We start from the raw sequence: 24,797 nt of genomic DNA on the forward strand, positions 1-24,797 counted from the left end.
CCCAACCATGCTGCATAGACTTTCACCTCTCCTGCAGACTGCCAGCCACCTATGCACAGACTGCCACCTTTGCTGTTCACCTAGCCCTGCATAGACTGCCACCTTCCCCTGCAGACTACCAGCTACCCAATGCATAGACTGCCACCTCCCCCTGTACACCCAGCCCTGCATAGACTGCTACATCACCTTGCAATTTGAAGATTATTTTAATAATTTACAGGTTGGAAACAAATCAAGATATTATTTGTTTTGTGTATATGCTATAAAAAGATGGATAACAGGTATATTAAATTAACACTGTACTCACTATTGCAACTGCAGTTGTTATAGTGCCTACAGTAATTCCACCTCGGTCCCAAGCTCAAAAAAAATATATTTTAATATTTCAAAGGCTTGGAAGTCGCCTCTCATACCACAGCATTCTGTGATGTCAGATGCACATGCCCCTGCTCACCCAGCCCTGCATAAACTGACAGCTACCCCTGCTCACCCAGCCCTGCACAGACTGCCACCTGCACACCCAGCCCTGCATAGACTTTAAACAAGGTGCTGTTGCATTTAAGTATCATGATATAACATAATGGATGTGGGCATGATGTCCTAGCAAACCAATTATTTTACAAGATGTGTTCTTTTGTGCTTTATTTGTAGAAAGTGCAAAATGAGCCAGAAAAGGGTGAATAGCAGGACTATTGATTCCTTCTTCAGTACTAGTCCAAAAAAGTCAACAGGAGCACAGCCTGTACTAGAAAGCACTTCAACTATAGAAACTGACACTAACTATGTGGTTAAATGTCACCTGTTTCTAATTTTTTAAATCCATAATTTGGAAAGACAAATGTGACTGTTTTTAAATAAGGTTAGAGCGGTACGATAGGTTAAATAAAATAGTCTGTTCTATAAGCACTCATTATTTTCTGTCCGCCCCCACAAAAAAATCTGGAAGTGCCCCTCCTGAGACCAGGCTCTGGATCCGCCACTGTAGCAGTGGAGCCATAGCCATAGGTGTCTCTCTCGAAATAAATACGTTTTAATAAATAAATCAATTTCTATAAATAAATATTATATATAGTTTTCAAACTTTTAAGAGCTCCTTAAATACTCTACTGTTCAGGAATGGATATTATGTACCCTTTTCTTACCTCAGTTCCTTGCATCTTTTGTCATCCCCCTGAACCCCCTTATCATGTAAGCACAGATGTCCTATAGATCAGCTTCATGTAATGTTATCTACAACAATGTAACTCTTAGCAGAGCCTTTTACCTATTTGCCTCTTATACCTTTGCATATTATACCTATACTTATAGTGCTGCAGAATCTTTTGGCACTCTACAAATAAATTATGATAATAATAAATCATTTATTTTAGGTAAACTAAGAGAGTTAGGTAAGTGCCTACATAAATATCTTTTATTAATAACTAAAATTTGATATTACAATATTACATAACAGATCTTTATTTTATTGGTCATATAGTGTATAATTTTAATAAACTTTCCAATTTACTTCTATTATCAGGTTTACTTTGGTTTTTTTTTGGCATCCTTTGTTGAAAAGTAGGTTGGTAGGCTCAACAGTGTGCACGTGTCTAGAGCAATATGTTGCAGTTTTGCAAGAATGCTTTTAACAATGTGCTGCCATCTAGTGCTAAAAAGCATTATTGCAAAACTGCTACCTTAAAGGGACAGTCTACACCAGAATTTTTATTGTTTAAAAAGATAGATAATGCCTTTGCACAACCAACATTGTTATATTAATATACTTTATAACATTTAAACCTCTAAATTTCTGCCTGTTTCTAAGCCACTAAAGACAGCCTCTTAATCACATGCTTTTGTATTTGCTTTTCACAACAGGAGACTGCTAGTTTGTGTGGGCCGTATAGATAACATTGTGTTCATGCCCGTAGAGTTATTTAAGAGTCAGCACAACACAGCACTAATTGGCTAAAATGCAAGTCAATAGATAATAAATTAAAAGTCATGTGATCAGGGGGCTATCAGAAGATGCTTAGATACAAGGTTACCACAGAGGTAAAAAGTGTATTAATATAACTGTGTTGGTTATGCAAAATTGGGGAATGGGTAAAATGGGGATTATCTCTCTTTTAAAACAATAACAATTCTGGTGTAGACTGTCCCTTTAAAGTTCCCCAGACTTGTGCACATTACCTACATAGTTCTCTTCAACAACAACAAAAATATTTAAGTAAGTTGAAATGTTTTAATATTTTATGTTCAATCTAAATAATGAAAGAAAAAAAATTGGTTTACTGCCTCTTTATGTTAATCTGTTAATCTAAGTAGTCCCCCTCATTGCTTCTCCACGTCTTATAATTGTGGATGATACCACTGCTGTAGTATTTTATTTACTGGACAGGAACTACTTTTATAGTCACACATGATAAATGGTGAGCAAATGCCAAATTCATCATTTTCTCTGCTTATTTGCAGTTCTGCTCATGTTTGGTTTGATTTCAGCTCAAACATTACCTGAAACTTAGGAGCATTAGAGAGCAGAGGTCTAGTCTTGCCATAAGTAAACATGGTCAATTCCAAGAAAATATTAAAGGGATACTGAACCCAATTTTTTTCTTTCATGATTCAGATAGAGTATGCAATTTTAAGCAACTTTCTAATTTACTCCTATTATCAAATTTTCTTTGTTCTCTTTGTATCTTTTTTTGAAAAAGCAGGAACGTAAGTTTACAAGCTAGCCCATTTTTGGTTCAGCACCCTGGATACATTAAGTCACCAATCAGCAAGCGCTACCCAGGTGCTAAACCAAAAATGGGCCGGATCCTATGCTTACATTCCTGCTTTTTAAAATAAAGATACCAAGAGAACAAAGAAAAATTGATAATAGGAGTAAATTAGAAAGTTGCTAAAAATTGCATGATCTAACAGAATCATGAAAGAAACAAAATGTCATTCAGTATCCCTTTAATTGTTTAGAGTTAAAAATAAATGTGACTTTGTATTCACTGAGTGTAGAGAATGAGGGTAAAATAAGCCTATCCCATATTCAGTCATTGTCCTAATCTTATTGCTTTACATAGTAGCATCATGTAAAATATTTGATTATGTGGGTTAACCCCTTAGGTGCTGGAGAAGTCTACACTACCTTTTTATGCAATGTATTGAAGTTCTTTATATAATACAGGGGTGAAACGTGGCAGTACCTTGCTTAAAAAAACCAACAAACAAAAACCCACTATGTTTTCAAATGACATTCTGTGTTTAACCTACGTTTCTATTGTTTTTCTTTTTAAGGTTGGAAGGTTTGAAATTAATCTCATTAGTCCTGATACCAAAACTGTTGTTCTTGAAAAGAACTTTAAAGATATCTCATCATGTTCTCAGGTATGTAACAATGTGTTGCACCTTTATTGGATTTATGCTAAATAATAGCTGTTTTCAATAGATTCTATATTGTCACATAAAGGGACAGTAAAGCAAAAATGAAACTTTCATGATCCAAACAGAGCATGCAATTTTAAACAACTTTCCAATTGACTTTATTATCTAATTTATTTAATTCTCTTGTTATACTTTGCTGAAAAGCATACCTAGGTAGGATCAGGTGCAGCAAAGCACTTAAGGGAGCTAGCTGCTGATTGGTGGCTTCACATACATGCATCTTGTTTTTGTGTTCTGCTAGCTCCCAGTAGTGCTGCTCCTTCAACAAAGAATACCAAGAGAATGAAAGAAAGTTGGTAATAGAAGTAAATTTGAAAGTTCCTTAAAACTGTGTGTTCTATCTAAATCATAAGAGAGAGAAAATTGGGTTCAATGTCCCTTTTAAATAATTATTTCATTTGTTGGGAGCATTCCATTAAAAAGTGAAAAACATGGTTTTCTGTAATTACTCCAGTAGTATTATTTAGAATATTCTGTACAGATTCGGTTTACAAAGGATTTTTAAACCCCTCCGTCTCTGTATGGATGCAGGTCATCTCAACTTCCACTGTCTACCAGGGATTTTTCTATGGGGGAGGGGCAATTTTGGAGACTCTATCAGCTCTCTTATTTAATTTATTTTAAATGATGGCTCACATTTCCCTCTTATTTGTAAGCGCCTGGGCATTGTTTAATGAATGGAAAGTTGTTTTTAGAGCCCCTATTACAGCTCTGCTCTTTTTAACCCTCAGCTTTCTCTTCAGGACAAAACTTCTGTTACCAAAGTAAAACAAGGACCTGGCACGACTCCACCCACAGTTTGTCCTACCCCACCCAAGATACACCTGTGACTCCACCCTTTTTAGTACAAGCCACAAAACACCCGCACCCGAGTCTCCCACCTCTCAGTCCCAGTTGGGACTGTTAGGATATGTGCTACCAAGTCTTACAAAATGTAACGGGGCATGTACGTTGTTAGCTGCCCATTGTCAACTATCAGTTATTTGTTAAGCATCCTTAGGGCTCAAGACAAGTTGCACAGTTTATTCAAAAAATGTATCCTCTTTAATTTGTTCCCAATTATCCACTTTACCTGCTGGAGTGCATTACATTTTCCATTGTTCTCTCCAAGTATTGGTCTTCGGTTTACGGACAGAGATTAGATAAAGAAGCAGGTATATGTACACAATGTGACAAAGTAATGAGATCTGATTTACCTACAAGCTCAACCCATTTTATTTAGGGTGTGGCTTCAAAACACAAAATCAGCTATTAAATATACACAAATAACCCTCAAAAAGCAAATTTTCATAAATGTTATACTCTGCAGTTGGTAGAAAAAGTTATTGAAAATACATTAAGGGAAAAACATTTTTACAGTATACTGTCCCTTTAATGCTGGTATACAGTCATATGGAACTTAGTAAGTGTATAAGCTAACACATATGTTTTTTATACATTGGATATGTAGTTTTCATTGTAAATAATAAATGCCTGTCACATAATTAGCAACATATATGATGTATTGTAACACACATTGGGGCCTATCTATATCAAGCTCCGAATGGTCTAAAGACCGCTGCTCCATAACCCTGTCACAATTCAACCTGATCAAGTACGATCGGGTTGACTGACACCTCCCTGCTGGCGGCCCATTGGCCGCGAGTCTGCAGGGGGGGCGGCGTTGTTAAATTTACCTCATTGACTAGTTTAGGGGGATAAAAACAAGTTGGTAATGGGCTCACATTTAAATTAAACACAGTAGGTTTATAAAACCAGTTAAAAACAAAGATATAATGTTATAATGAATACAATGAAAATCTGAAAAAAGTGAAAATCTAGTTTAAAGCATAAATAGTAAAAAAAGAAAGCTTAAATAAAAGATTAGTAATAAAGGGACAGGACACACTGAGATTGTAATGTAAAATGTTTAGTTATGCATACAAAAACAACTTTGTAATATGCTTTCATTATTTATTTTGACCCTCTTTTCTGTAATTTAAAGTGCCAGTAAACCCAAAAAATAATGTTATATAATTCTGCACATAGTTCAGAATTATATAACATCAGCTACGAAATTTACTTTCACAGTACGCCGCTCCTGGCTCTACTGAGCAGGTCTGTTTGTTTCCTCTAAGCGCATCGGGCACGCTGTCTATTCAAAGCCAGCCCGATTGCGCCATTAAACTCAATGTAACTCGCTCCCGCTCTGGTCTGGTAGCAGGAGCTAGTTACATTGAGTTTAATGGAGCGATCGGGCTGGCTGTGAATAGACAGCGTGCCCGATGGCTTAGGGAAAACAAACAGACCCGCTCAGTAGAGCCAGGAGCGGCGTACTGTGAAAGTAAATTTTGTAGCATTTTTTCACTTTAATCTTTTAAGGTACAAAGTTTGCGCTAAGCTGATGTTATATAATTCTGCACTATGTGCAGAATTATATAACATTATTTTGTGGGTTTACTGGCACTTTAATTCTACAGATTGAGGATTTTCCAATTCCTGTGAGAATTGGAAGTGCATACTTTAGAAGCTTGACATTGCTACGTTCTACACTGTAATTGTTTGATCACTGCAGTAGCTTATTTATACTTGTCCATAATTGACCTCAACTAAGGATAAAAAATAAAAGAGACTGCAAAAACAATATAAATATTGGCAATAAAATGACAGTTAAATGCTTTTAAAATATGCATTTTTTCATGAAGAACTTTTGCAAGGGTAGTTTTTATTTGCTGATATATATTATTCATGTGTTAAACTAAATGTGTTTTATGTCCCTTTAATCTTAAAGGGACAGTAAACACCTTGTAATTATAAGACATTTCTGTTGCCATAGAATAATATCAGCCAAGTCTAAATATTTTTAAAACAAATTAACTTATTTACTGCAATTTTTGTTAATAGCCAAACATCACCTGCCACTTGCCTTATTTGGAGGATCCAGTCTGGGGCTTGCGTTTGCAGACAAGACTAGGCATTGTCATTAATATAAAATTCATTGTTTTGCAGTTGTTATCTGTTAAAGCCAATTAGGGATATGTAGCAGTGTTAGCCTGGATAAGTCAACAGGGTACATTTCCAGCTCTGATATTTAGAAAATCCACAATTTTCACAGCTAAATCACATGGAAAAGGGGCAAAATAAATAATGAAAGTATATTGTAAAGTTGTTTTACTATGCATATATTTTCTATATATGTTTTCTTTTACTTTGACCTGCAGTTACCTTCTCTTGCTCAGTAAATGTAAAGAATAATAAATATATAGGAATACTACAGTAATAAAATCTAATCCTATTTCAGATCTTCAGAAGAAACATATCAGTGGCGTGCTTGATCATTTTCCCTCTGATTGACAGTTTTATGTATGTAGGGCAGAATGTATAGTGTTGCACAGTCAATAACTATGTGCAAATCAATAGACATTACCCCGGATTATCAGCATATGGAAAAGCCCTTCATTAGTGGGATGTGCTGTTTCATGTAATAATATATTGGAAGATGAGAGTTACTAGACAGCACAGGGTGTTAGATCACAATTCTGTGTTTTGTTTCGCTGTTAGGTCAGTTTCCCTGATGTAGTCAGAAATGACAGTAATTTGTGAATATTTAAAGCACACAGGAATTTGCGGCAGGTGAAGGTGACTGGATTAAGGATTTCCTTTAGTGCATTAAAAGCTTACTGTAAGTAGGTTTCGCTTTTCTACCAAACAAAAGCTAAATTAAAAGCTTTGCAACTGAGGTTTAACTGAATAAGAAGCAAATGAATAAATTAGGTACATGTGTTTCTTCTCAGGATTTTGTTGAGTGGTAAGAAATATTAAGAATATTAATAATAGATGCTTTAAAATTACTATATTCGATCTAATGCATATTATACACTTACTTAGATTAGCTAAGAACTAAACAAATATTCAATCTAATGTATATTATACACTTACTTAGATTAGCTAAGAACTAAACAAATTCTTCAGTGAGACAAATCTCTACATTTCCTACATTATCCTTTTGAGATTATTCACTAAGTAGTTAAAGGGCCATAATACCCAAATGTTGAAACACTTGAAAGGGATGCAGCATAGCTGTAAAAAGCTGACTAGAAAATATCACCTGAACATCTCTATGTAAAAAAGAAATATATTTTACCTCAAAAGTTCCTCAGTAGCCACATCACATTGTAAAGAACCTCTAAGCAGCAAATCAGTATGTCTGTCCCGGGACAGCTAAGGGGTTGAGCCTCATGCACTCTCATATTATTTCCCTATTCAGTTTAAAGGAAGTTTACTATGAAATCTCATGAGAGTTAAGTCAAATTTCATGAGATCACAGTAAAAGAGTTCATGACCTCAGCACTGTTGGTGCTGATTGGCTGCTGTTCATTTTTTTTACCTGCAGCTGAGCAGCAGTTGAGTATAACTTTTTACACAGACCTTACTCTGCTGAGCTGAGGAAATTGTGAGGTAAAATATCTTCCTTTTTTACATATAGATGCTCAAGTGATATTTTCCTGTCAGCTTTTTACAGTTATGCTGCATTAGTTTCAAGTGATTTAGCATATGAGTATTATGTCCCTTTAAAGGCTGTTGTCTCACTATAAATGGTTTCTTAGAATAACTTTCATCTTAGTTCAGAGAAAAAGCTGTATCAGTCAAGAACATGTGCTTTAGTAAGTAAAAGGGACTGTAAACAAAAACAATTCTATTATTTTGCATATGGTGATACATTTTTTTAAAGGGACATTGCAAGAATGTTACTATAGTAAGTTTGTCAAGCACTAACATATCATAAGAACAGTATTTTAAATCTAGGGAAGCCTAGGTTACAATATGGCTTCAACATTACTTTATAAGAGACTAAAATATCACACTTATTCCCAGGGGTAACTACATGAGTCTCAGAGGTCTCAACTGAGACTGGGCCCAAACCTCTGGGGGGGCACTATCTGAGCCCTGCAATCAGTTTTGGCATCACTCCACCTGCATCATCTGTCCTGCTTGAAAACCAGGCTTACAGCACAAGGAAAATATATGTATTTGCCTTTACAATATGGTGGCAGGTTTTCAAGATGGCTTCCACAGTGTTACTGTACAATAAAACCTGCTTGCATATTTGTACAGGAAGACAGCACATCAGTTCTGGCATAGACTAAGCAAGGGGGAAGGATGACTCACGTTGGTAGAGAAGCACATTTTTTTTACCTATGGTCTGTGCCCTCCGCTTCTGATTGCAAAAAGCCAGAAAGGGTGCTGTTGAAATGGGGGTCCCCACCACATCCTTTGCCCTGGGGCCCAGCAAGATCTATTTATAATCCTGCTTATTTCTTCATTTATACAACAACTAATATAATTTCTAACAAATACACCTGTTTTTTATTCTCATGCAAATCTTTGCTTCATGGTATCTAGCATTTATCTACTGTTTATTTTCCCTTATATGTGTAATGTATATTTTTGCATGAACAGGAACTTGTTTTGTTTTTTTTTCAAATAAAAACTGTAACACTTTTTATAACATCCTTTTTCAGATACATGAAAGAAACAAAAATGACAAACATGTAATACTTTATATGACTTAAAACACCATATTTCCCTTGTTTAAAGGGATATGAAACCCAACATTTTTCTTTCATGATTCAGAGAGAACATGTCATTTTAAACAACTTTCTAATTTACTTCTATGATCAAATACTCTTTGTTCTCTTGGTATCTTCTGTTGAACTGTATGGCAGCAGTTTTGCAAGAACGTTATTCATTTGCAAGAGCACTAGATGGCAGCACTGTTTCCTCTCATGTAGAGCTCCAGATGCCTACCTAGGTATTTCTACAACACAGAATTAAATTGGAAACTTTTTTTTAAAATGGTATGAATTACAAAATAACCTTTTTTGGATTTCATATCCCTTTAAACAAAACAAGAATATGAAAGAGGAACAACCAAGCATGGTAACAAAGCACATAATTAATTAATTTTTCAGTCATACTCTAAGTGTCTGTGATTCCACAATATAGTTTAATGGCAACAACTGGTCTGATATGAGGACTAAAATAGAACAAGTCTGATCACTTACACTATCCATGAACCCAACACTGTTTCTGTTCAATACATTTCCCTTAGATTAAATGTAAATTGTGAGTGCAATTGATAACATTCATTACTAATTGTGCTAGACAATGAATGAATACCTGCAAATTGTGAAAAAAATATCCTCACCACAAATCTCTTTATGGAGAGAAAGAAAGAGTATCCTGTCTACTACAGCTAGAGAACGTCATGACCTTTAAAGTCGTCAATCCCTGGCCTTAACCTTATAACCATTATAAGCTAACATAATAACTATAAATAAAGAGTTACACACAACTTTTGTATAAAATTTGGCCGCAGCCATTTTATTAACATCACAAGTTAAATATTGTGTAATAAATATTTTCAAACATTTTTTAACAGAACATACCTGATGTTCATAAATAACATTCCAATCAAAACTGTCAAATAAAACTGTCAATTCCCCACAGCGGTGCTAGTTCCCAAACCCACAAAACAAGATGGCCGTTATTCAACAACTGGACTCAACTATATCCCTGTTGAGTCCGTCCAAGGACACCTACACTTTAATAGGGAACCCCTTGCCCCTATAAAACCAGTTGCCCACTCACCCCATGGAGAGGCAACTACTTAAAATCCTCCAAATCACTTGGCCATATTGCATACCATATTTGTCTGGGAACTAGCACCCCCGCCTTGCTGCGACGAACACGAAACAAGGAAGGAAAACAAAATTAGGGAGGGAGGGAGCACTTTCCAGAAAGGTTTGATAACTAATCTGATGACAGATTCTCCCGCTCTTTCCTTAAATGCGTAACAGCGCGTGCTAAGCCCGCCCCCTTACAGGTACCAACCAATCACACCCAAGGCCTAATTCCTCCAACGGTCAAGTCCCCTTCCCGTTACTTCGAACTCCCAGGGGTTCCCTGACCTTTAAAGTCGTCAATCCCTGGCCTTAACCTTATAACCATTATAAGCTAACATAATAACTATAAATAAAGAGTTACACACAACTTTTGTATAAAATTTGGCCGCAGCCATTTTATTAACATCACAAGTTAAATATTGTGTAATAAATATTTTCAAACATTTTTTAACAGAACATACCTGATGTTCATAAATAACATTCCAATCAAAACTGTCAAATAAAACTGTCAATTCCCCACAGCGGTGCTAGTTCCCAAACCCACAAAACAAGATGGCCGTTATTCAACAACTGGACTCAACTATATCCCTGTTGAGTCCGTCCAAGGACACCTACACTTTAATAGGGAACCCCTTGCCCCTATAAAACCAGTTGCCCACTCACCCCATGGAGAGGCAACTACTTAAAATCCTCCAAATCACTTGGCCATATTGCATACTAGCACCCCCGCCACCGACTGGACTGACCGAACAGCCCAGTCCCGCCAAACCCAACATTTTTCCCAACGCTTCTTTTATATCAAAAAGAAATAGCTGCAGCCCAAATTGGTTAAAATGAACACCATCTTTTAAGTAAAATTCCTCAGCCCCTTCTACTTCGAAATCTGGGTGGAAAACTACACTTCCCCCCAACCTTTTAACAAAAGAACTAACTATTTTGTTAATTTTCTTGCGGCTCTTTTCTAGCCTATCGTAATCCCTCGCTGATCTCCAAACCAGCCTAGGAGTAATCTGTGACCAGACTATTTTTATTCCGGGATAAAGCTCCTTTATATTGCCCAGATCCCTTTTAATTCTTCTCACTAATTCTTTTTGAGGAATCATACCTAAATCATTTCCCCCCAAATGCACTATCAAAACATCAGGATGGGGAAAAAATCTGCCATAGTCTAGAAACAACGGAAACAAGAGTTCCCAGCACATGCCCCTAATCCCAAACCATTTGACCTCCCATTGATCAACTGGACACCCGAGCTGAAGGCCGCCCATTTTCTTACTGGCCTCAGCATTGGCCCAGTATATAAACGAATGCCCCATCACCCATACGATCCTCACACCTAAAATAAAAGAAATAAAGAAAGTATTCAGGATGATTACAGCGCAAACATTCCAAAACATACGCTCTATTCAAGGGTTTTTTTTTTTTTTTTTTATAACCTTAAATCAGGCCTAACATAGGATTTATAACGACTTGAACCCCATCTACCAATCTTTTTTACTATATCCTCTCTGAGACCTAACATAGCAGCTTCAGTAGCAGCTCCAATCCGGAAAGAGTGAGATCCGAACTCTAAAGGATTAAGACCCAATAAAACAATTGAACCTTTTAAAATGGCTCTAAATTGATACTGTGATAAAAAAGAACCATCTGAGTGAACCAACAAAGGGCCATCCTGCAAAGGCCGTATGGACCCATAAAGCATCATTATCTGACATGGACATATCTCTCCACCACTAGGGAACAGCACTATGTTCTTGCCTTTCCCATATATGTCCGTTTTACTACTTCTCAGTAATATTTCTACCCTGCTATCGTTCCATATTACATCTTCTTTTTGTAAACCTCCTGAAACTTTTTTGCTAGGGCTTACCAATTCCGAAAGTCTAAATGCCCCAAAAAAGGCCAATACAAAGGCCGTTCTGAACAATATTATTTCAAATCTTGATGCACAAATCTCTGCTAATACTACCCAAATTTTTTTAAGTAAAGAAAATGTAATAGGCCTTCTCTTATCTCTAACCTTTGCCTTTTTCTTCAAGCCTTTAAGAACTTGACGTACCCAAAAAACTTTTGTAACATCAGACAAACCTAATAAACGAAATCTAAAAGCAAGGGCCGCCAATCTTCTTTCCATATTAGATGGTGACAAACCCAAATTTCCCCAATGCCACATCCATTCCAATAAGCAACCCGTGACATCAGACCCTTCTTTAATTTCAGATTGACATAACCACATTTCCCATTCCCTCCAAACTGATACATAGGACGACCAAGTACCTGGAGCCAAAGATTTTTTAATTAATTCAGCCAATCCTCCGTCCCAAGCTTCCAAAGTTGGACAGGAAACATCGCTCCAGCTACATCCGCCTGAGGAGCCAACTCTCGAAAGCGAGACCACTGTGAACGAGATAAAGAATCTGCTATCAAATTAAGCTTACCAGGGATATGTTTTGCCCTGACAAATACATTCATACTTAAACATTTCAGGACTAGTACTCTTAATAAACGCAAAACTGGTAATGATGATGCAGATAAAGAATTAATAGCAGAAACAACACCCATATTATCCGTATGGAACAATATGGATTTATTCATCAAATCAACTTCCCACACAAACAGAGCCACCAGAATCGGAAATAGTTCAAGGAAAACTAGGTTCCTTGTTAAACCCAAATTGACCCACTCTTGAGGCCACACCTCTGCACACCAATGCCCCTGAAAATAAGCCCCGAAACCAACACCCCCAGCTGCATCAGTTATCAAATCCAAATCAACATTAGAGATCCTAGCTTCCATAAATATTGCAACACCGTTAAAGTTTTTAAGGAATTCCAACCAAACTTTCAAATCATCCTTGTGGCCTTTTTTAATCCTTACAAAATGATGAGGCTTACTAACACCAGACGTAGCCAATGACATTCTTCTAGAAAAAACTCTACCAATAGGAATGATTCTGCAAGCAAAATTCAATTTTCCCAGCAAAGATTGCATTTTTCTCAAAGTCACCTTACGGACCGCCAAAAATTGCTGAATCATTTCTGACAAATCCACAATCTTTTCCACAGGTAGCCTACATTCCATACTTTCAGAGTCGATTGTAATACCCAAAAATTTAAGGGCCGTAACTGGACCCTCAGATTTTTCCATTGCAATAGGAACCCCAAAATCAGATGCCATTGAATAAAAACAATCCCTTAACTTCAAACAAACGTCCGAATCAGGGGGACCAACAAAAAGAAAATCATCCAAATAATGAACTACTGACGAGACTCCAGACTTGAATTTAACGACCCATTCCAAAAAGGAACTAAAACACTCAAACAAAGAACAAGAAATAGAACAACCCATCGGGAGGCAGAGGTCGATGTAGAAAAAACCCTCAAAACAACAACCCAAAAGATAATGTGAAGAAGGATGAACTGGAAGTAACCGAAAAGCCGCCTCAATATCCACTTTAGCCATTAAAGCAAATTGACCAGCCCCTCTAACCAAATTAACTGCCATGTCAAATGATGTATAAGACACAGACGATAATTCATCCGGAATATCATCATTAACAGATCCACCTTTTGGAAAGGATATGTGGTGAATTAGACGAAATTTACCAGGCTCTTTCTTAGGAACCACTCCTAAAGGAGAAATACGCAAATGGGGGATAGGAGAGATTTTAAAAGGACCTGCCATTCGACCCAAAGAAACCTCCTTCTCAAGCTTAATCCTGACAACCTCAGGCCATTCTCTAGCAGATTTAAGGTTACCCCTGTAATGAACAACACCCCCTGAAGATGGGATTCTGAAACCAAACTCAAAACCATGTAGCAATAACAAGGCCTTATCACCACAGCCCTTCTGTTTAGCGTAGAGTACGAGCCACAGCTCCATCCCGCTTAGCCTCACCGGAGTTAATCCCTTTTTCAGGAAGCTCCTGGGTTCCTCCCAATTTGTTCTTTTTGAAACACTTAATGGAAGGGTGGGATCCCCCACACCCTGAGCATTCGTGTCTGAATTTACAGGACGATCCCCATTTACAGAACTTTTCATTGAAAGCAAAACAGAAACCTTTTTTGACTGTTGCCGACGAACCGCTTTGAAGAGACCCGCCGGCACCCCCGCGAAAAGGCTGCGAAAACCTTAACGGGGTCATCACTTTTAACCATAGACCCATATCACGATCGTCCCATTTCATCTCAGGCTTAACCGACAAACGTTGTCTAAATTGTTCATCATAAAACCACCAAGCCATACCACCATATGTTCTCTGAGCAGCGGCAATTTCATCTAAATAGCAAAAGAGGGCCGCGCCTTGATCAGGGAACTTAACAGCAAATACACTAGCATAAATAACAAAAGCCTGGAACCAGTTAGTAAATGTTTTCGGTAATTTTCTGTAACGTCTTTTCCTTTCCTCCTCCTCCTTCTTGGCCGAATCCTTTTTTGAGTCTTCAGGTATCTGAAAAGACTGATCGAGAGGAAGGAGGGAAAATAATTCAATAAACTCTCTCTTGTATATATTTTCCCTTAACTCGACCGTCAAATGCATACCCAAAGGCCCGATAGAACACAAACAAGACCTGGCCAAAGCCGTGTCAGCAATCTTCAGCTCGGGACCCCCAGACGCTTTATTATCGACATTAGCCACCTTTTGCTGGGATAAACCGACCATTTGAGATTGGGGTACCGACCCTACATCTTTTGTTCCCTCACCAACAATCCCTAATACCCCATTTTGGAGAGCCAATTCAGGGGGAACCCATGAATTGGCAACTCCCCCCCGGGACTTTGGCTCCTTCTAATTTGGCTAACAAGTCCCTTAAACCCGCTACAACAGTTATAGATAAAGGATCAGCATGCACACCAACTGTATCAACCCCCACATTCAGATTCACCACCCCGGATCCCTCATTACCTGTACTCGGATCCTGAGTCGCTGCAGACTGAACCCCTTGAGATGCAGCCGTAACCTTCTCTATATTCTGGAAACCAGTAGTCCTGGGATCCGTATTAGCCATTAATTGCTGACCTTTTTCCGCCTGCAAAAAAGAAACATGTGACAAACCCCCAGAAGGTGCCCAAATTCCAATGCCCCTACTAGCTGTAGACATACCCAACCTACTATCCACTAAAACACCCTTACCCTTCTTAGCAGATGGAACCTCAAACCCTTCTCCCTTTAAATCCCCATACCTCTTGCGTTGTCTACCTCTACCTTGTATTCTCCCAATCCCAGACCTGTTTGGACGTTGAACAGAGTTAACCGAGCTATGAAACGTATTATTAATACTCTGACCCATCATGCCCTGAAGACCAAAATTAAGATTGTTGGCCGTACTCACCCTTGTTTCTTCTCCCCTTGCATTAAAACGTTCCGCCCCCGGAATGCCGTCCTCAATATCCAGCCTGATATTTTCCGTCCAGGATTCCTGCAGACCATAAGCATCCCCACTTAGGCCGTCATTTCCCACCATTAAAAGACCCGGAGAATTCTCAGGCCGTGACCCAGTCTCATTCCCTTCTAAAAGAAAAACATCATTAGAGACAGGTACATTTTTAATTACGTCAACATTCCTATCCCTCAAATTTCTTAACTCACCCTTTAAAACCGAATCACTCGGGACCCTGACTGACGGTTTAAACTGGCGAATAGGGTTAACTACACTGGGAGAAGGTGGAATAAAATCCTCCTCAGAAGAATCTAAATATAAAGCTAATTCTTCAACACCGTTATCAACCTCGGTGTCATGCTGACTCTCACTGACTTCAGGCCCTTCCACCCTCTCGTCTAACACTCGATAAGCCTGTTCCTCAATATTACTACAAGGTCTTAAAATCTGTGCCGTTTTTGAAACATTATGTAACTGTTCTGAAACCGCCTGAGGTAGTTCAGTCAGCGCCGACACATTCAAACCCTCACCTTTCATTTTCACTAAGGCACTTCCTAAACTACCTATACTCACTTGCTCCTTACCCCCACACGGCAAACTAGGCCTCGGCGGGCCGTCACTTTTACTAGCTTGCCTTTTTCCCTTAAATGCTACTTTTTGGCCTAAATTGGCCATCTTACCCTTAGGCAAAGAATCACCCTTCATTACAGGCTCTACGAATTGTTCCGGAAGGGAACAAGTGCTCCCGGACAGCATCGCATTATCCGCAACCTCCGCTCCGGCCTGCCGACTTCCGGAACTAGAACTTGACTTCTTCCTCACAGCCGCCTTTAACCCCGGACTGGGGCTGGATTTTCTCCGACCGTTATTACCCCCCTCCGGATCCGGATCCGAACGAACTGGGGGCCTTGAACGCCTCACAGGTCTCGATGCAACATCCACGATATCCTCCCTGGGTTCGATAACCGGGCTAAACAATGGACGTAACTTATCTTCGAGCCAGGTAGGGCCCATTTTGGCAGCTTCCAACTTAAGTTGGTCAAAAATCGCATCAAAATGCGCCATCACAAATTACCAATTAACAAGCACTTTCCAGAAAGGTTTGATAACTAATCTGATGACAGATTCTCCCGCTCTTTCCTTAAATGCGTAACAGCGCGTGCTAAGCCCGCCCCCTTACAGGTACCAACCAATCACACCCAAGGCCTAATTCCTCCAACGGTCAAGTCCCCTTCCCGTTACTTCGAACTCCCAGGGGTTCCCTTATGTGCAAATGAAATGTGTTTATGACTATCATGCTATGTGTTTTTTATGGGATAAGTACAGAGCTAAATGTAGATAAAGACATTATACCGTTTTGCTATGTTGGAATTATGAAGAAATCTTGTTGAACTTGACTCATGCTTCTGTCATATTTAGTACAATAGACCCTGAATCAAGGGACATTTAAAAACTGGGAATTCTATTCTAAATGGTCAGGTATATATTGTGCTGAAGCTACAATTGTGACCTTTGTATGCCTTAAAGTTGTATTTGTTATGTTTATTACCTTCTGTAAATCTTCAATAAAAAACCAAAACAATATAAAAAAATAATGGTAACAGTCCAGGTTTAATGTATTATTGATAAAATATCTGTGTATATATATATATATATATATATATATATATATATATATTTCCTGTACAAATGACAGCACTCTCAGGTCTTTTTTCAAAATGAGATCAACAAAATTCTCTTTTTTAATGGAACGTTTTCGAGGAGCTTATCCCCATCATCAGCATAACATTCAAGTGTGACAAAACATATATTTATACAAACAAACCAATTAATCAAATCTTAACAACCTGTGTCTCCCTGATGGGGACAAGCTCCTCGAAAACGTTCCATTAAAAAAGAGAATTTTGTTGATCTCATTTTGAAAAAAGACCTGAGAGTGCTGTCATTTGTACAGGAAATATTTAAGGCATCATAGCACCCAGGCAGACGACCTCTGGAGGGTATAACCTGTGTGGTATGGACGGTATTATATATATATATATATATATATATATATTTATTACATATATAAAGACAGGATAAAACCCAGAAATGTCACAGAATAAAGTTGATATCATATGTAAATGTGCATTCTAATGTACTGGTGTATAACCATTTTCAGTGCACCCCAGGTTGCTGCCCTGAGCTGGGAGGCAAACTCTCTATTTATAACATATTTAGATATGCAGGTGAATGTTAGTAAATCTGCTGCATATAATAACATAGGGAAGTTTACTGCTAATAGCTTTGCACCTGTACATGTAGGTAGTTGTTACAGTCACACTGTGAGCCTTTAGTATGGGTTACATAACTGTAAACTAGTATGCACTGCATTCTAACATTTTATTAGTAGATAATCGCATTACAAAGAAAACCTGTTACATTCACTTTTAAAGGGACATAATACTCATATGCCAAATCACTTGAAACTGATGCAGTATAACTGTAAAAAGCTGACAGGAAATATCACCTGAGCATCTCTATGTAAACCTCAGCTCACCTCACAATCTCCTCAGCTCAGCAGAGTAAGTTCTGTGTAAAAACTTATACTCAGCTGTTGCTCAGCTGCAGGTAAAAAAAAATGAAGAAATGAACAGCAGCCAATCAGCATCAACAGTGCTGAGGTCATGAACTCTTTTACTATGATCTCATGAGATTTGACTTAACTCTCATGAGATTTAATTGTAAACTTCCTTACACTGAATAGGGAAATAAGATGAGTGTGCACGTAAGTTCGCTCCTTCCGCTGTCCCGGGACAGACATACTGATTTGTTGCTTAGAAGTCCTTTACAATGGGATGTGGCTACTGAGAAACTTTTGAGGTAAAATATCTTTCTTTTTTACATAGAGATGTTCAGGTGATATTTTCTAGTCAGCTTTTTACAGCTATACTGCATCACTTTCAAGTGTTTAAACATTTGGGTATTATGGCCCTTTAAGTATATTTAAGCTGCTTATCGGGGTCACAAACTCTTAAGTGCCTGCTAACATGATGATAATTGCCTATGGGGAACAAATATGTTTGCATAAGAAATTGTAATTTGTTTGAAACTTGATAGTAATTAATTTTAAAGAATTTAATAGTTTCTTTTATTTTCCCAGGGTATTAATTATACTGATCATTTTGGTTTCATCTGCCGTGATTGTGTGGAGCCTGGCATAAATCAGTATTTGTGCTACGTGTTCCAGTGCGCCACTGAAGCGTTGGTAAGTTATTACTTATGGTCAAGTTCTACACTCACAAGCCGCTGTTAAACTTCATCACTCCATTTCTTCAGTTTGAAGTCAGAGACCCTTGAAAACTTCAGTTCTCCATATAAAAGTCAGTGCTTTATTACAAACGGATTAAACCCAGTAGACTTCTGAATGCATTTGGTTAAAACCACCATATATGTTTCAGCCATGTCTTTATCAATGATGACATAAGTGTAATAAGTGTGAACTGTTCGCGGCTTCAGATAGAAAAAAAGAGGTAAATATTAATTAAGCAAACCTGGAGGATAAAATCATATGTACATTATATGACATAATTTAAAAGAAAAAAGTGGTTTTACGTCTCTTCTCAATTTGCTTTCTTTTCTTTGTACCCTAGTAAACCTAGGTAGGCTCAGGAGTGTGCTCATGTCTTTAGATCTCTATGGCAGCAGTTTTTGCAACAATATATAACATTAATACAAACATTGTTGCAAGCACTTATGCCATAAAGAGTGCACAGTCAGCAGGTTCTTTGAGCCTACCTAGATTTGCTCCTTAACAAATAATACCTAGAGAATAAAGCAAATATAATTATAGAACTAAATTGGAAAGTTTTTTTAAAAGTTCTTTGCTCTATCTAAACCAAAAAGTTACACGTTAAACCACAAAGTTCAATTTAGACTTGACTGTCCCTTAAGGTATTTATCATGTTCCCCTCTTGTGGCTTAAAGAATAGCTCCTTATAACAGATGCACAACACCACTTTCAAAATATCCAAACAGAATTTCTTTATTACTGTATATAGCTCTGTGTAGTTCAAAACGTCGCTGTCTATGGAACTATATAGCGGGCCTAATAAAGAAATCCTGTTTGGATATTTTGAAAGTGGTGTTGTGCATCTGTTCTAGTAACCTTGCATGAATGGAAGGGGTACCCTGTATGCTTCGTGCACACTGTGAATAGACTGATAAGTGTTGGTGTTGTCCCATGAATTTGTATTGAAATATGGAACTTGTGGCTTAAAGGGACAGTTTTCACCTTTAGTGAGTTCCCAATAATCCATTCTACCTGTTGGAATGTATTCAATTGTTGGCAAATAGCTCTTTCCATTTATTTTGTAATTTTAGCTTTTTTTTCCTGTTGAATCCACCACCTATACTGAAAATGTCAATTCTTGAGTATTGGCAATTGAAAAGCTGTGTAAACATAGCTAGCAGAAGAATGTACACCCCAGTGGGGGATAGAAAAATACTAAATTGTTTATTTTTAATTGTTTTGGGTTTTGGTATACAGACAGAGAAAAGACAGGGACACATTTGTGTGTATAAAGCGATAAGATAATGAAGTCTACTCTCGCTGCAAGCTCAGCCCATTTCAATACATTGTGTTTTCAACTAGCAAAAACAGCTATTCCATATACAAAACAATTTCCCATACATTTTAAACTCTGCAATTGGTATAACAAGTTATTGGAAACACATTAACGGGAAACCAAAGTTACAGTACACTGTCCCTTTAAAAGCCGCTGTATGTCTGCTCTTCTGGATGTAAATAAAACTGTAAAATGATGATGGAATATTAAGACAAATGTAGTTGGTCACATACAGGTTTTTAGGTGGTGCAACATCTGACCTATAGTAAATGTTGTCATTAGATGGAAGTTTAAATTGACAACAAAATATCATGAAATGACCCATCTCCTCTCTCACCATGTATAATTATCATGACCTGCAATTTAACCCTTAGCCAGCCAAAGAGCAGAAAGCAAATACCCCCTTCTTACCAGAGACACTGAGATGTGATTAACCTCTTAAGGACATATGACGGCATTTTTCCATCATAAAACAATTGAGCAAACTGAAAGCTGTGTCCTTAAAGGGTTAACCCCTTTTTGTCAGTAACTTGAAGAACAGTGTGTCCATGTAACCAGCCACTTTGGCTGAATGGATTTATTTTTGTTGGAATAAGATAGCAGTCATGATTGTATTTTGTTGATTTTTGCAAAATTGCTGTGTTGGGTGACTTGATTTCAGTGCTGATTCCTAGTGACAGCAGTTATGTGAAGTTGATGTGAAACATGAGAGATCATCTTTCTATTATGTCAGATATTTATGAACATTTAATACCAATGGATATTTCTTAAAGTAAGCAGACCCCTGTTCCTCCCTTCCCCTACATATGAAAAGACCCATTATACAAACAGAAGCAATCTGAAGTCTGTATACATCTGACATTGTGGGGCTCGGTAAGGAGTCTAAAAATCAGCACAATATTATTAAAAAAAATAAGCAAAACTATACATTGTTACAAAAAACCCTCCCAGATGGGCTGAATAAATGGATCATCTACAAAACATCTATGCAAAGAAAAATCTAGTGTACAATGTCCCTAGTATAGTTCACTGAATTACAGATCCAGTAGGCAGGAATAATGTTAATTTAACTCAAACCAAAGTCTAAAATATTTGTCTATGTGAAAGTGTCTAATGAAATGTCTGGTAGACACAGTGTGGATTCTGTACCTTAAAGGGAAAATAAAGTCAAAAGTAAACCTTTATGAACCAAACAGAGCATGCCATTTTACTACCATTTACTACTATTATCACATTTACTTTGTTCTCTTGGTATCCTTAATTGAATAGCATACCTAGGTAGACTCAGGAGCAACAATGCAATGCTGGGACCTAGTTGGTGATTGGTAGTTAAACAAATATGCCTCTTATCACTGGCTCGCCAGAAGTGCTCAGCTAGCTCCCAGTGGTGCATTGCTGCTCCTGAGTCTACTTTTAAACAAAGAATACAAAGAGAGCAAAGCAAATGTAATAATAGAAGTACAATAGAAAGTTGTTTAATATTTCATGTTCATCTGAATCATAAAAGTTTAAAGGGACAGTCTAGTCAAAATGAAACTTTCATGATTCAGATAGGGCATGCAATTTTAAACAACTTTTCAATTTACTTTTATCATCAAATGTGCTTTGTTCTCTTGGTATTTTTTGTTAAAAGGTAGGTTCATATGATAATTTCTAAGACCTCTAATCTCAGGGCATTTTGGCAGTTTTTCACAGCTAGACAGTGCTAGTTCATGTGTGCTATATAGATAACATTGTGCTCTTCCTTTAGTAAAACATGCCTTCATGAATCACTGATGACTGAATGTTACATTATTGGTTGTAGTCCGCTTTGGAGGACAAACAGTTCTGTAATTAAAAATTAGTATTGCAACTATTATTTTTCTGCATATTATCTCATTCTGATTGCATTGCACTTAAGTGCTTTATTACAACTGTGTAATTTGTTTGTAAATTAACTTCTATAGTAAACAGAGTAAAAATGTAATTCTTAATTCAGAAGATTAAAGGGACAGTGTACTGAAAATTGTTATACCCTTTAATTTGTCCCCAATAATCCCCTAAGCTTTTACCCGCTTGAATGTATTACTTTGACAGCTCCTTTACCTTTATTTTGGCCTTCAAAATAGCTGATTTTGCCTGTATTATCACCACCTGTACTAAAAAATTTAATACTAAGAGGCCCATTTATCAAGCTCCGATTGGAGCTTGTGGGCCCATGTTTCTGGTGAGTTTTCAGACTCGCCAGAAACAGCAGTTATGAAGCAGCGGTCTAAAGACCGCTGCTCCATAACCCAGTCTGCCTGCTCTAAACAGGCGGACAGGAATCGCCAAAATTCAACCCAATCGAGTACGATCGGGTTGATTGACACCCCCCTGCTGGCGGCCAATTGGCCGCGAGTCTGCAGGGGGCGGTGTTGCACCAGCAGCTCTTGTGAGCTGCTGGTGCAATGCTGAATACAGAGAGCGTATTGCTCTCCGCATTCAGCGAGGTCTTGCGGACCTGAGCCGCACTGTTGGATAAGGTTCGTAAGACCTTTGTTAAATAGGCCTCTAATACTTAAGTATTGGCTTTAGTAAAGCTATATAAACACAATCAGTATAATAAATTACCCTTACAGTAGGAGTTAGTAGAGATAATTAATAAAGTGTTAATTTTCAGCTGTTGTCTTTAAGTATTGGACTTTGGTATATAAACAGAGATAAGAGTAGGAAGTATATGTGTGTATAGAAAGTGATAAAATAAGGAGATCTGATTTCCCTGTAAGCTCAACCTATTTTAATGGGTTGTAGTTTCAAAGAACAAAATCAGCTATTGTTGATACAAAAATAAACCTAATGGAACCATTTCTCATACATTTTATACTCTGCTGCTGGTAAAACAAGTAATTGTAAACACATTAAGGCGAAAACTATTTTACTGTACGCTGTCCATTTAATATTTTCTGCTTTTACCTATAGGTATTTATCAAAGCCCTCCTTGTGTAATTATGGTGTGTAAGTGATATATTCCCTAAGACGACTAAAGGGAACAAAACATATGATAGTAGTCAGTGTTCCTATCATCATTCAACCTGAAGGGGCTTCTAAACTCCTTTAGTATCTATTTGTATAGCGCTAAGAAGAAGAAAAAATATATTCCACTAAGGGGGGAGAGGGGAGGGGGATTATTTTTGTTTGTTTTTGTTTATTACTTTTGAAGATTTATGAACAGTGCAGAGCCCTTGCTTTGGATCATTCTAGAAATTAGTAGCTTGTAAATTATTAGACCCTGAAACATAAGTAGCCCAATCTCCTTTTCACCAACATATAATTACAATAATTGTTTGGTGTATACAGAGGAGTTTTATTCCAGACCTCACAACCCAAATATCACTTTGTGAAATCTGAGTAAATATTCCCTATATATATGAGATATTTATTTTTATTTTTCCAAGCACAAAATAATTTGTCCTGTTTTCCATGATTTCATTCTTCCATGGAATTAGTATTTGGCTTTGTATGTTGTGCTGCATTATTCTTTGGCAATAATCCTTTCTCTTCCTTTGAAGTTGACTTTTAAGACATTTAGGCTTGTGGCTTTTTTCCAAGAATGATAAGTAAGTTCTCCTACATGGTTGGGTCTATTGTTGTAATAACCCTGTAGGATTTTACTTTTATTAGCTCCTAAAGATATAGTATTGACTAGTTAACTATTTTGAACCAATTAAGGGACCCATAGCTTAGTTTTCAAGGCATCTTTTGACATCTGGGTTATGATGAACTACTCGTCTTTACTTCATAATTTAGCTAAACTTTAATAATTCCATGTTTGGTTCTGCACAAGCCCCATTTGCGGGGAAAGATCTTGCAATGCTTCCTTATACCTAGGATGGGTCTTTCTGTCCACCCTTGTCCTCACATTGTGTAGAATTTTGTTGTGACAGATAACAAAAGAAAACTTGACCTAAAATAGCTTCAGATTAGGAATGATACCATATGTAGGACTTTTTGGTAAATCTAATTGCTGATCTGTCACATTGGGAACAATCTTTTTTCTTCTCCTCTTTCTAAAGAGGATCTTCCTTGGCTCAGGAAGGGAATAAAATATAGAGGTAAAAAGCAGTGTTGGAAAGAATGAAAGAATTCTGGGAAGAATTTACATACTGTTTGTGACATAAAGATACTGATTCAACTATGGTTTGTTTAAATGTTAAAAACATTGTTCCTCAGCAATTTAAATGACTTTATCATTTATAGCTTTTTTTCAGATTTACGATAAAAATATTTAGTGAAATATTTCTTCCCTTTGTGTTTCTTTTAAGGTGGATGAGGTGATGTTGACTTTCAAACAAGCGTTTAGCACGGCTGCCGCTATGCAGAATGCCAAGACTCAGGTCAAGCTGTGCGAGGCGTGTCCTATGCATGCATTACATAAACTGTGTGAAAGAATTGAAGGTATGCAAATACATTATTGCAAATATGTTGGAAGGGCTGGTTTTCTAAAGCAATAGGTTTGAACCCCAGTTCTTGAGTATCCCTTACAGGCCAGACTGTTATTATTTAATTGTGGGTACTTGATTGAATATGTGAATCACAGTTCACTCTAGAGCAGTTGTATATAATGTGTTATTTTTGCTGTAGAATATTTCACATATATGTTATGGTACTGTATGTCTAGTTCTATACATTGAACTTCATGTAATTGTTTTCCAATAATGAAATAACATACCGTCCTATCAAATCACTTACCTTGATAACATTTA

General features: G+C 37.3%; 1 protein-coding gene across 1 annotated transcript in view; it reads left to right on the forward strand.

Moving 5' to 3' along the window:
- Positions 1-24,797, forward strand: part of TBC1D4 (TBC1 domain family member 4) — a 411,701-nt gene that overhangs the window by 244,582 nt on the left and 142,322 nt on the right. The window contains 3 exon segments of the mRNA XM_053707925.1: positions 3,274-3,363; positions 18,609-18,713; positions 24,357-24,489. Coding sequence (XP_053563900.1) covers positions 3,274-3,363; positions 18,609-18,713; positions 24,357-24,489 — 328 coding nt within the window.

The sequence above is a fragment of the Bombina bombina genome, chromosome 3, assembly GCF_027579735.1.
Source record: "Bombina bombina isolate aBomBom1 chromosome 3, aBomBom1.pri, whole genome shotgun sequence".
Classification (NCBI taxonomy): Eukaryota; Metazoa; Chordata; class Amphibia; order Anura; family Bombinatoridae; genus Bombina; species Bombina bombina.